Source organism: Salvelinus fontinalis, chromosome 34 (genome assembly GCF_029448725.1).
Source record: "Salvelinus fontinalis isolate EN_2023a chromosome 34, ASM2944872v1, whole genome shotgun sequence".
In the NCBI taxonomy this organism is placed as follows: domain Eukaryota; kingdom Metazoa; phylum Chordata; class Actinopteri; order Salmoniformes; family Salmonidae; genus Salvelinus; species Salvelinus fontinalis.
In genome coordinates this window covers 21,313,860-21,325,994 of record NC_074698.1, presented here as the reverse complement: position 1 = coordinate 21,325,994, position 12,135 = coordinate 21,313,860, and the positions used below count along the sequence as shown (strand labels likewise).

The following is a 12,135-nucleotide window of genomic DNA, read 5'->3' as shown; positions in this document are numbered from 1 at the left end:
CACTTCACACAGGGTCAATTTGATTTATAAGAAATGGAGGGACGGACCAACACAAAACGGGCCTTGTTGCCTGCGAGTGCCTCACAGCTCTCTCACAGTGTTGGCCATTGTGTGGCCTGCCATGGAGCAGGGCCCTGGATGCATCTGGGAACAGGCTTCCAGACCCTTACATCTGCTGGACACAAACAAAGACTCATAGAAAACGTCTCATACCACAAGATGGTTCTTCCTGGACCGTTTTATTCTTCATCTTGTAAATAAAGAAAAGAGGCGGAGTAGAAAGATGTTTAGTGTCTGTCCATTCCTTCCATGTCTTAGCTTTGACCCGGGGTGTCGGGTCACTCTGGCCAGTAATGAGAACCCATATGTGTGACTAATGTTTCCTCCTCCTGGTTCTAAAAGAGCCTTGTCCCACTCAATGTTCACTGTGACTAGTTAACGGACACTTCTCTCATTTGGCTGTTTGCTTCCTTACGACGTAGTCTCAGCCCGACATGGTAAGGCTTTGTTTTTAATGCTATTATTATCCGTCTCTGTTATCAGTGACATTTTTGACAGTACTTTATGTGCGGTGTTACATTTTTTGACATTTATGAGTTTCTTCAATGGAACCCTGTTGCTTCAGTGGAACAATTGTGGTAGTCAGACAGAATGGGTACAGGAGATTCGTTGTTCAAGCCTTTGTGTCGGATGTAGTTGTATTTTATTTGTCATCCTTTTGAGTTTGGTGGATTTTTATTCTGCTTAGACATTGTCTGTCTGTCTCTTTCCAGATATAGCTCTCATATCCCGCTTCTTCTGCAGCACAATGTGTGCCCTGTGGGGGGGGGGGCTGCCAAAACACTTTGATCTTCACTGTTGGTTTTAAATGTCCCTCTGTCCCTCAGCCACCCTGCTCTCCTAGCTCAGTCAAATTCCCTCTTCCTCTGTGTCGTCAGGAAGGCTCTGTTTCCCTTGGAAGAAAAAAGCAGATCCTGTTAAATGAAGTCTGGATTGTTTATTGTCACGTTCATTAGCCTGTGTAAGAAACAAGGCTCACTGATTTGTCCATGTTCGCCCCTTTTTATCATTATCATGTGTGGAGTTACGGTATGTTGTTTTACAAGACTTTTCTCATAATTACTGAAACTTACAGTACAGTTAGTACTGTACATGCCCTGGAGCCACAGTGAAAATCCTGTAAAAACGATTTACATTCAGTCTACTGTTTTGTGAGTGTTTCAGATTAAGAGTCACTTACCTTACTGAACTTGAATGCAACATTTTGTTGCAATATATTATTTAACATGTACACAAATGTGGGTGACTGACAACAAGCACCACAATGCCTTCATTTTAATTGATTTGATTGGACAGAATGGAAGATATTATGTGCATAGCAGAGCCTGAGGTAGCAGGTTGAATCAATGCAGATGCAGTGTTTTTGAAATCACCTCAGCATGTAGACATTCTGAACAAAGGGTCATACAATGACAATCAACTCGATTGACTGATGACTCAAAACTAGCACAAGTACCACATTTGCAGTGGGATTTCATCTATTCCTCCCACTCTCGTTCTCTGGAACATTTCCCAATTTCCTTTCGTTAAGCCCTGCCCCCTTTGGTTACTGTTGCAACCTCGGGCAACATTTTCCCAAGAAGCCCAATTCCCCATTCAACCACTGGCGAAATCCTGTCAAAATGATCTCAAACTGTTTATAATATATAATGAAATGAAACCCTACCTCAGTGGGTTAAACACAGACTACGCCTTACTAACTCTTGGTTATGTTGTGGTGGACTGTCATTACAATTGCTTCAAGGGAACCTGGTAATGTTTGTAGTGTAGCTAACCACTGAGTGGCGCTGAATTCACTCAGCATGCAGTCAAAGCTATAACCACTTCTGGAGCTAACTAGTGCTCTCAAATCGTATCGTGATCTCGACAGCAGATGAGAGTTGTATTCATAACATTGCTAACTTAGCTAGCTAACATACATTTTTTGAAAACAAGTTATACAATGTAACAAAAGTATAATTTCGGATTCGAAAAACACTCCATCAACAGACTCTGCACTTCAGGAATCACAATACTCCCTTTGCACTGTTCAATTATTAAGCTATTTCATTTTTTTTTTTAAATAACTCATTTTTTGCCATAGTCCTCACTGGCTTTCATGCAATTGGAAAGTGAGCTTGTCCAATGTGTCGGACTCGACAGTTGTCGCACTGCGATTGGTTGCTAAAAATTGTGTGGCGGAGCTTAGCGAATGGTCATTTGCTGTTGAAAGCAATTTGGAGTTTAAAACTGTTACAGGGCACTCGGTGCACCACCAAGACTTCCTGGAGTGACAGTGAGAGGGCTTTGCCCACCGGGCCATACCGCTGAATGAGAGAGATAGGCCCTAAGTAGGATGGATACAATAGGCAGAGAGATACATTGACATGCGGAGCCGAGTGTAGAGAAAATCAGTCAGCGGGGAGGATTTACCACTAGGCCAGGCTCTTCCTTTAGTACCCCTGTCTCTAACCAGCTTCAGGTACTGCACTATAATAATCCCCCTATTGCAGGTAACACAAAGTGGGGTTAATGCTCTCATTCATTCCCAGTCATACCAATGAAGCCACAGAAGGGCATGCTAACAGCAAGAGCCCAGACTCTCCTCTGTGGTGGTGGGAGAGGGCCTGTCCTGTGGCTTTGTTGGTATTCAGTGTGAACTGAGGATACTGGAGCAATGCAAGTATACTCTATAAAGAGCCTCCTCCCAGGGGTTGCAGTGGGAGCATCACCCCAGAGGATTGTGGGATTTGGCAGGAGATATCCAGAGGATTTTGTCCTTTTAAATTCTTTGAAAGCTTGGACGCCGTTCCGCTTTATTCAGCAGTTTTTTGCCAGGGGACATGTGAAATCGCTACAGCTCAGGGAAGTGAGATAAATCACATATGATACAAATCTCAAGATAAGAATCTATCATTTACATCTCTCTGGGAGGATTAATTAGTTAACAATTCATGTCTCCTGCAAAAAGTACCAGTTCACTGCTATTCCATGGTTCAGAGGATGGTATGCTGCCTAAGATGCATTAGGTCAGGGTTAGTAGTGGCCATTATACTTGTATAAAGTCTGATTTATGTTAAGCTAATGGACATTGTGTTCCTTGGTGATACAGTATGTTCATGATTTGTCTGACATAGTGTACTGACATACAGTATGTCCTTATTGCGAGTTTGAGGAAGGATAATGCATTTTATGTGTTCATGATAAATGACTGAGTTTCCTGCAGCACAGCATAGCTTGTCAATGAAGACGAGGCGCTTTGTATTGTACTCACTGCAAACTGCTCACTGCAAGCCCAGTGCTTTATATCAGAAAGAGAGACAGAAAGGAATCCCTTTTATCTTGTACATCAAACGAGTGTAGATATCCGTGGGATCTCTCTGCTTTATCATTCCATTAATATCCTTCCCTTCCTCTCCTCCCTTTCCCCCTCTCCTCCCCCTCTGTCCCCACACTCCTCAGTGGATCTGGGGTAGGGTCGTGACTAGCAGCCAGTCACCATGTTAGAAGTGGTACAGGCAGAATTCAGCAGGCACTCTGTCAGATACAGCAAACAGCTTTGACTGGGCAACACACTGTTGCTAATGACAATGAATCGTCGGTCAGGCCATCCCTGTAGATTAAAGAGGACTTTTGCCTTGTAAAGTACACTGCAGTAAATTCTGCAGTCGCAATGTGACCAGGAACTTTATGGGTGTGTATGAGCCTTCTGGGAACTGCTGATAACGTCCAAGAAGCTGTTATTGTTATTTATCCAGATGGTGGATCATTGTGAATAACACCCTCCAACCAAGGGAAGGCACTGTGAAAGCCCTGAAGAAAGCACTGTGAGCCGAAAATAATAGCTTCTAAATAATAACAGCACATCGGAACGGATGTTGTTTGCTTATGTGAGAATGCTATTCATTGACTACAGCTCAGCGTTCAACACCATAGTACCCTCAAAGCTCATCACTAAGCTAAGGAACCTGGAACTAAACACCTCCCTCTGCAACTGGATCCTGGACTTCCTGACGGGCCGCACCCAGATGGTGAGGGTATGTAGCAACACATCTGCCACGCTGATCCTCAACACTGGAGCTCCACAGGGGTGCGTGCTCAGTCCCCTCCTGTACTCCCTGTTCACTCATGACTGCATGGCCAGGCACGACTCCAACCCCATCATTAAGTTTGCAGACGACACAACAGTGGTAGGCCTGATCACAGACAACGACGAGACAGCCTATAGGGAGGAGGTCAGAGAGCTGGCCGGGTGGTGCCAGAATAACAACCTATCCCTCAACGTAGCCAAGACTAAGGAGATGATTGTGGACTACAGGAAAAGGAGGACCGAGCACGCCCCCATTCTCATCGACGGGGCTGTAGTGGAGCAGGTTGAGAGCTTCAAGTTCCTCGGTGTCCACATCAACAACAAACTAGAATGGTCCAAACACACCAAGACAGTCGTGAAGAGGGCACGACAAAGCCTATTCCCCCTCAGGAAACTAAAAAGATTTGGCATGGGTCCTGAGATGCTCAAAAGGTTCTACAGCTGCAACATCGAGAGCATCCTGACTGGTTGCATCACTGCCTGGTACGGCAATTGCTCGGCCTCTGCCTGCAAGGCACTACAGAGGGTAGTGTGTACGGCCCAGTACATCACTGGGGCTAAGCTGCCTGCCATCCAGGACCTCTATACCTCTACAACCTCTAGACCTCTATAACCTAAAAATTGTCAAAGACCCAGCCAGCCCAGTCATAGACTGTTCTCTCTACTACCGCATGGCAAGCGGTACCGGAGTGCCAAGTCTAGGACAAAAAGGCTTCTCAACAGTTTTTACCCCCAAGCCATAAGACTCCTGAACAGGTAATCAAATGGCTACCCGGACTATTTGCATTGTGTGCCCCCCCCCCCCCCCCCCCCCAACCCCCCAAACCCTCTTTTTACGCTGCTGCTACTCTCTGTTTATCATATATGCATAGTCACTTTAACTATAAATGCATGTAGATACTACCTCAATTGGGCCGACCAACCAGTGCTCCCGAACATTGGCTAACCAGGCTATCTGCATTGTGTCCCGCCCACCACCCGCCAACCCATCTTTTACGCTACTGCTACTCTCTGTTCATCATATATGCATAGTCACTTTAACCATATCTACATGTACATACTACCTCAATCAGCCTGACCAACCGGTGTCTGTATGTAGCCTCGCTACTTTTATAGCCTCGCTACTTTTATAGCCTCGCTACTGTACATAGCCTGTTTTTTACTGTTGTTTTATTTCTTTACTTATCTATTTTTCACCTGACACCTTTTTTGCACTATTGGTTAGTAAGCGTTTCACTGTAAGGTCTACTACACCTGTTGTATTTGGCGCACGTGACAAATAAACTTTGATTTGATTTGATTTCAAGGGAACATGTACAGTGGTGGACAAATATATATTGGAACCCTTGAACTTCTGAAATAAGTTAAAATGGAACCATTTTTTTATTGTATTGTCAACATTGCAGAAGAATATTTCAACAAATGGCATGGACAAAATAAATGGCACCTAGGAGCTAATACTTGGTTAAACAGCCTTTTGGCGAACATAACTGCAAAAAAACACTTATTGTAATCATCAATAGGGTTGCTGCACATGGCAATTTGGCCCATTTTTCAGCTGCAAACTGCTCCAATTGTTCAATGTTTGAGTGATGCCTTTCACCAACTGCTGTTTTCTGATCTCACCATAGGTTTATGATGGGATTCACATCTGGACTCATTGCTGTCCACTGCAGGAGTCCAGTGTTTATTCTGGAACCATTCCTGGGTGCTTTCTCATTTGTGTTTGGGTTGTTGTTCTGCTGGAAGACCCACAACCTTCAACAGAGATCAGTGGAGGAAAAAGTACCCAATTGTCATACTGGAGTAAAAGTGAAGATACCTTAATAAAAAAAAGTTAAAGTGAAAGTCACCCAGTAAAATAGTGCTTGAGGAAAAGTCTAAAAGTATTTGGTTTTAAATATACTGAAGTATCAAAAGCAAAAGTATGAATAATTTAAAACTCCTTATATTAAACAAACCATACGACACAATTTTCTTGTTTTTTAATTTCCGGATAGCAAGGGTCACACTTCAACACTCAGACACCCTTACAAACAAAGCATTTGTATTTACTGAGTCCGCCAGATCAGAGGCAGTAGAGATGACTATGGATGTTGTCTTGATAAGTGTGTGAATTGGACCGTTTTCTGTCCTGCTCAGCATTTAAAATGTCAGGGAAAATGTATGGAGTAAAAAGTAAATAATTTTCTTTAGGATTGTAGTGAAGTAAAAGTTTTCACAAATATAAATAGTTAAGTACAGATACCCTAAAAAACGACTTAAATAGGACCGTAAAATATTTTTACTTAAGTACTTTACACCATTGACAGAGACACAGTTTTAGGACACTGGGTTGAACATGGCACTCCAGAACACCTTGGTAATCTGCTGATTTCATGATGTCTTGCACACGTTCAAGGCCCCCAGTACCAGAGGCAGCAAAGCCACAGCATTTTCAAACCTGCCCATGTTTAATGTAGGGAGGGTGTTCTTTTCTTTGTTTGCTTCCTTTGCTCATCGATAAACATAAAGCTGATCTGTGTTGTCAAAGAGCTCTAATTTTGTTCCATTAGGCTTGTTTAGGTGGGGGTTTGCAGAGTGCAAAGGGGCTTTCTTTTGTCTCTTTCAGCAGTGGGGTCTTCTCAGTTTACCAACAACCACATGAAGGGTTCAAAGAAAATAACACCCTTCCTACAATCAAACAAGCTTTCCCATTCCTTGCCACAGTTCAATATTTCCTGAATGAATCATTACATTAATTATGACATTGTTCCTAATTAAAACAGATCTTTCATACACAGCTGTGTCTGCGCCTGCAATCAGCCTGCTTTAGAAATGTGGGAGTACTTTGTACTGTAAATGGGTAGAAATTAGCAGACACTGCTAATTGGGAACATTAGAGGCTGATGCAACCCCTCCTTGATATGCAGATACGTAGTATGGAATATTATGTATATTAATCAAGTGTGCAAATCAATTACAGTAAAAAAAACAGAACAAAATCAACATTTCTCAATGAATAGATCATATTTGTACTCACCATTTATATGAGCAAGACTGGGAAACAGTCCCAGCTTTTATATGAATTATCTGGTAGTGAAACAAGTGGTATGTTTGTGACAGAAGCCAGCGGCCACCAGCCCTGCAGCGGGGGATGAGACTGAGAGTGTCCCTCTTCCCCAAGGCTGGAGATGTTACATGTCACCCGAGGGATGCAGGTACTACGTCAACACCGGCAGCAAAGGTAAGCCAGGCACACAACTCCACCACAACCCTACTGACATGCTCACTCATGTGAGAGGAGGATCAATATTATGAGGAGGGTGGAAGAAATCTGTCAGATCCTCCACTCCTATTGGCTGTGATTCACCTTCTGCCAGCACCATAGATTTCTACAATACCCCTCTGACTATGTATATATAATGTATATATCTGCATTATTACTGTAGCTATATAATCTGCCCGATTATGCTGGAACCAATACATATTTCATCACTTCACGAGCAAAAAAAGTGTGATGCATCCACACGCATAAAGCTTACTTCCTTTTTTTGGTGCATTTTTTTACTGCGTCAGGTTAGCGTTCACAGATGTTTCCCTTCACAGCCTTCTCCCGTGTATAGCTTCACATCTTTTTAAATCAGAAACCATTCCATTTGTCAGTGTTTTGTTTGGTAACCATAGTTTCCAATTCTGCTGTGAAATGCTGCCGTCTCAGAGAGCTCATTACCATACCCCATCATCAACCACTCTCCAGCCCATTCATCTGAAGGAGGGCTTAACATCTCCACTTTCATCTGATTAGCCCAAATGTGTGGTGATGGCAGCCACTGCTGCAGGTACCTTAGCAGCTCACCCCATGTGTTCCACAAAGCCGTCCTGTGTAATGACATTTAAACAACCCCTGTTTACTAGACAGAAGAAATACCTGCTTGTTTAATACCAGGGCTAATAGGCAGCCAACCTTTCATAGAGATGCTTATCGGACCCTTTTCATTTGGTGGTATGATTCTGCACTACACAGACAGAGCTGTGTGTGTGTGTGTGTGTGTGTCAAATCAAATCAAATTGTATTAGTCACATACACATGGTTAGCAGATGTTAATGCGAGTGTAGCGAAATGCTTGTGCTTCTAGTTCCGACAATGCAGTAATAACCAACAAGTAATCTAACCTAACAATTCCACAACTACTACCTTATACACACACAAGTGTAAAGGGATAAAGAATATGTACATAAAGATATATGAATGAGTGGTGGTACAGAACGGCATAGGCAAGATGCAGTAGATGGTATAGAGTACGGTATATACATATGAGATGAGTACTGTAGGGTATGCAAACATAAAGTGGCATAGTTTAAAGTGGCTAGTGGTACATGTATTACATAAAGATGGCAAGATGCAGTAGATGATATAGAGTACAGTATATACATATGAGATGGGTAATGTAGGGTATGTAAACATTATATTAAGTGGCATTGTTTAAAGTGGCTAGTGGTACATTTTTACATAATTTCCATCAATTCCCATTTTTAAAGTGGCTGGAGTTGAGTCAGTATGTTGGCAGCGGCCGCTAAATGTTAGTGGTGGCTGTTTAACAGTCTGATGGCCTTGAGATATAAGTTGTTTTTCAGTCTCTCGGTTCCTGCTTTGATGCACCTGTACTGACCTCGCCTTCTGGATGATAGCGGGGTGAACAGGCAGTGGCTTGGGTGGTTGTTGTCCTTGATGATCTTTAAGGCCTTCCTGTGACATCGGGTGGTGTAGGTGTCCTGGAGGGCAGGTAGTTTGCCCCCGGTGATGCGTTGTGCAGACCTCACTACCCTCTGGAGAGCCTTACGGTTGTGGGCGGAGCAGTTGCCGTACCAGGCGGTGATACAGCCCGACAGGATGCTCTCGATTGTGCATCTGTAGAAGTTTGTGAGTGCTTTTGGTGACAAGCCGAATTTCTTCAGCCTCCTGAGGTTGAAGAGGCGCTGCTGCGCCTTCTTCACGACGCTGTCTGTGTGGGTGGACCAATTCAGTTTGTCCGTGATGTGTACACCGAGGAACTTAAAACTTTCCACCTTCTCCACTACTGACCCGTCGATGTGGATAGGGGGGTGCTCCCTCTGCTGTTTCCTGAAGTCCACAATCATCTCCTTTGTTTTGTTGACGTTGAGTGTGAGGTTATTTTCCTGACACCACACTCCGAGGGCCCTCACCTCCTCCCTGTAGGCCGTCTCGTCGTTGTTGGTAATCAAGCCTACCACTGTAGTGTCATCCGCAAACTTGATGATTGAGTTGGAGGCGTGCATGGCCACGCAGTTGTGGGTGAACAGGGAGTACAGGAGAGGGCTCAGAACGCACCCTTGTGGGGCCCCAGTGTTGAGGATCAGCGGGGTGGAGATGTTGTTACCTACCCTCACCACCTGGGGGCGGCCCGTCAGGAAGTCCAGGACCCAGTTGTACAGGGCGGGGTCGAGACCCAGGGTCTCGGGCTTGATGACGAGTTTGGAGGGTACTATGGTGTTAAATGCTGAGCTGTAATCGATGAACAGCATTCTCACATGGGTATTCCTCTTGTCCAGATGGGTTAGGGCAGTGTGCAGTGTGGTTGCGATTGCGTCGTCTGTGGACCTATTGGGTCGGTAAGCAAATTGGAGTGGGTCTAGGGTGTCCGGTAGGGTGGAGGTGATATGGTCCTTGACTAGTCTCTCAAAGCACTTCATGATGACGGAAGTGAGTGCTACGGGGCGGTAGTCGTTTAGCTCAGTTACCTTAGCTTTCTTGGGAACAGGAACAATGGTGGCCCTCTTGAAGCATGTGGGAACAGCAGACTGGGATAAGGATTGATTGAATATGTCCGTAAACACACCAGCCAGCTGGTCTGCGCATGCTCTGAGGACGCGGCTGGGAATGCCGTCTGGGCCTGCAGCCTTGCGAGGGTTAACACGTTTAAATGTTTTACTCACCTCGGCTGCAGTGGAGAGCCCGCAGGTTTTGGTAGGGGGCCGTGTCAGTGGCACTGTATTGTCCTCAAAGCGGGCAAAAAAGTTGTTTAGCCTGTCTGGGAGCAAGACATCCTGGTCCGCGACGGGGCTGGTTTTCTTTTTGTAATCCGTGATTGACTGTAGACCCTGCCACATACCTCTTGTGTCTGAGCTGTTGAATTGCGACTCGATTTTGTCTCTGTACTGGGACTTAGCCTGTTTGATTGCCTTGCGGAGAGAATAGCTACACTGTTTGTATTCGGTCATGCTTCCGGTCACCTTGCCCTGGTTAAAAGCAGTGGTTCGCGCTTTCAGTTTCACGCGAATGCTGCCGTCAATCCACGGTTTCTGGTTTGGGAATGTTTTAATCGTTGCTGTGGGTACAACATCGTCAATGCACTTCCTAATGAACTCGCTCACCGAATCAGCATATTAGTCAATATTGTTGTTGGACGCAATGCGGAACATATTCCAATCCGCGTGATCGAAGCAGTCTTGAAGCGTGGAATCAGATTGGTCGGACCAGCGTTGAACAGACCTGAGCGCGGGAGCTTGTTGTTTTAGTTTCTGTTTGTAGGCTGGAATCAACAAAATGGAGTCGTGGTCAGCTTTTCCAAAACGGGGGCGGGGGAGGGCCTTATATGCGTCGCGGAAATTAGTATAACAATGATCTAGAGTTTTTCCAGCCCTGGTAGCACAATCGATGTGCTGATAGAATTTAGGGAGTTTTGTTTTTAGATTAGCCTTGTTAAAATCCCCAGCTACGATGAATGCAGCCTCAGGGTGTGTGGTTTCCAGTTTACAAAGAGTCCGATAAAGTTCGTTCAGGGCCATCGATGTGTCTGCTTGGGGGGGAATATATACGGCTGTGATTATGATCGAAGAGAATTCCCTTGGTAGATAATGCGGTCGACATTTGATTGTGAGGAGTTCTAGATCAGGTGAACAGAATGACTTGAGTTCCTGTGTGTTGTTATGATGATCACACCACGTCTCGTTAATCATAAGGCATACCCCCCCGCCCTCTTCTTACCAGAAAGATGTTTGTTTCTGTCGGCGCGATGCATGAAGAAACCAGCTGGCTGCACCGACTCCGTTAGCGTCTCTTGAGTTAGCCATGTTTCCGTGAAGCAGAGCACGTTGCAATCCCTGATGTCTCTCTGGAATGCTACCCGTGCTCGGATTTCATCAACCTTATTGTCAAGAGACTGGACATTGGCGAGTAGTATGCTAGGGAGTGGAGCGCGATGTGCCCGTCTCCGAAGCCTGACCAAGAGACCGCTACGTTTGCCCCTTTTACGGCGTGGCATAGGGTCCCCGGCTGGGATCAGATCCATTGTATTGGGTGGAAGGCAAAACACTGGATCCGTTTCGGGAAAGTCATATTCCTGGTTATAACGATGGTGAGTTGACGTTAATTGTATATTCAGTAGTTCCTCCCGACTGTATGTAATGAAACCTAAGATTACCTGGGGTACCGATGTAAGAAATAACACATAAAAAAACAAAATACTGCATATTTTCCAAGGAACGCGAAGCGAGGCGGCCATCTCGGTCGGCGCCATCTTAGGACTTCTATTGTGTGTGTGTGTGTGTGTGTGTGTGTGTGTGTGTGTGTGTGTGTGTGTGTGCGCGTGCGTGCGTGCGTGCGTGCGTGCGTGCGTGCGTGCGTGCCCCTCAATTGGATAGGAGCCAGAGTAAAAGACTGTTTCCCACAGGACAAAGCCAGGCTTCATCCACGGCAGCTCCAACACTCTGGCGGAACACTGCACCTTGGCACACCACACACTGTAGTAGAGATAAAGACCCAGGGGCTATTTTATAAAACCATATGCTGTAACACTCATTATTATACTGAATTCTATTATGGACTTTAATTGAACTGCATAATGATTAGAATGTGTTTTTGAATTACACTGATTAGAGATGCTATTTTTAAAGGGCACTCAGTTGTATTTTCAAGCAAATCGAACACTTTTATTACTCAAGAGCATGTAATGTACCGATGTTATCAGATCATTGTATATACAGTGTCTCTGCCTGATTGATAG

General features: G+C 44.8%; 1 protein-coding gene across 2 annotated transcripts in view; it reads left to right on the top strand.

Moving 5' to 3' along the window:
• Positions 1 to 12,135, top strand: part of LOC129833484 (growth arrest-specific protein 7-like) — a 37,998-nt gene that overhangs the window by 2,519 nt on the left and 23,344 nt on the right. For both annotated transcript variants that reach the window (XM_055898123.1, XM_055898124.1), the window contains exon 3: positions 7,235 to 7,355. In XM_055898123.1, the coding sequence (XP_055754098.1) occupies positions 7,235 to 7,355 (121 nt within the window). The remainder of the gene's footprint in view (positions 1 to 7,234; positions 7,356 to 12,135) is intronic.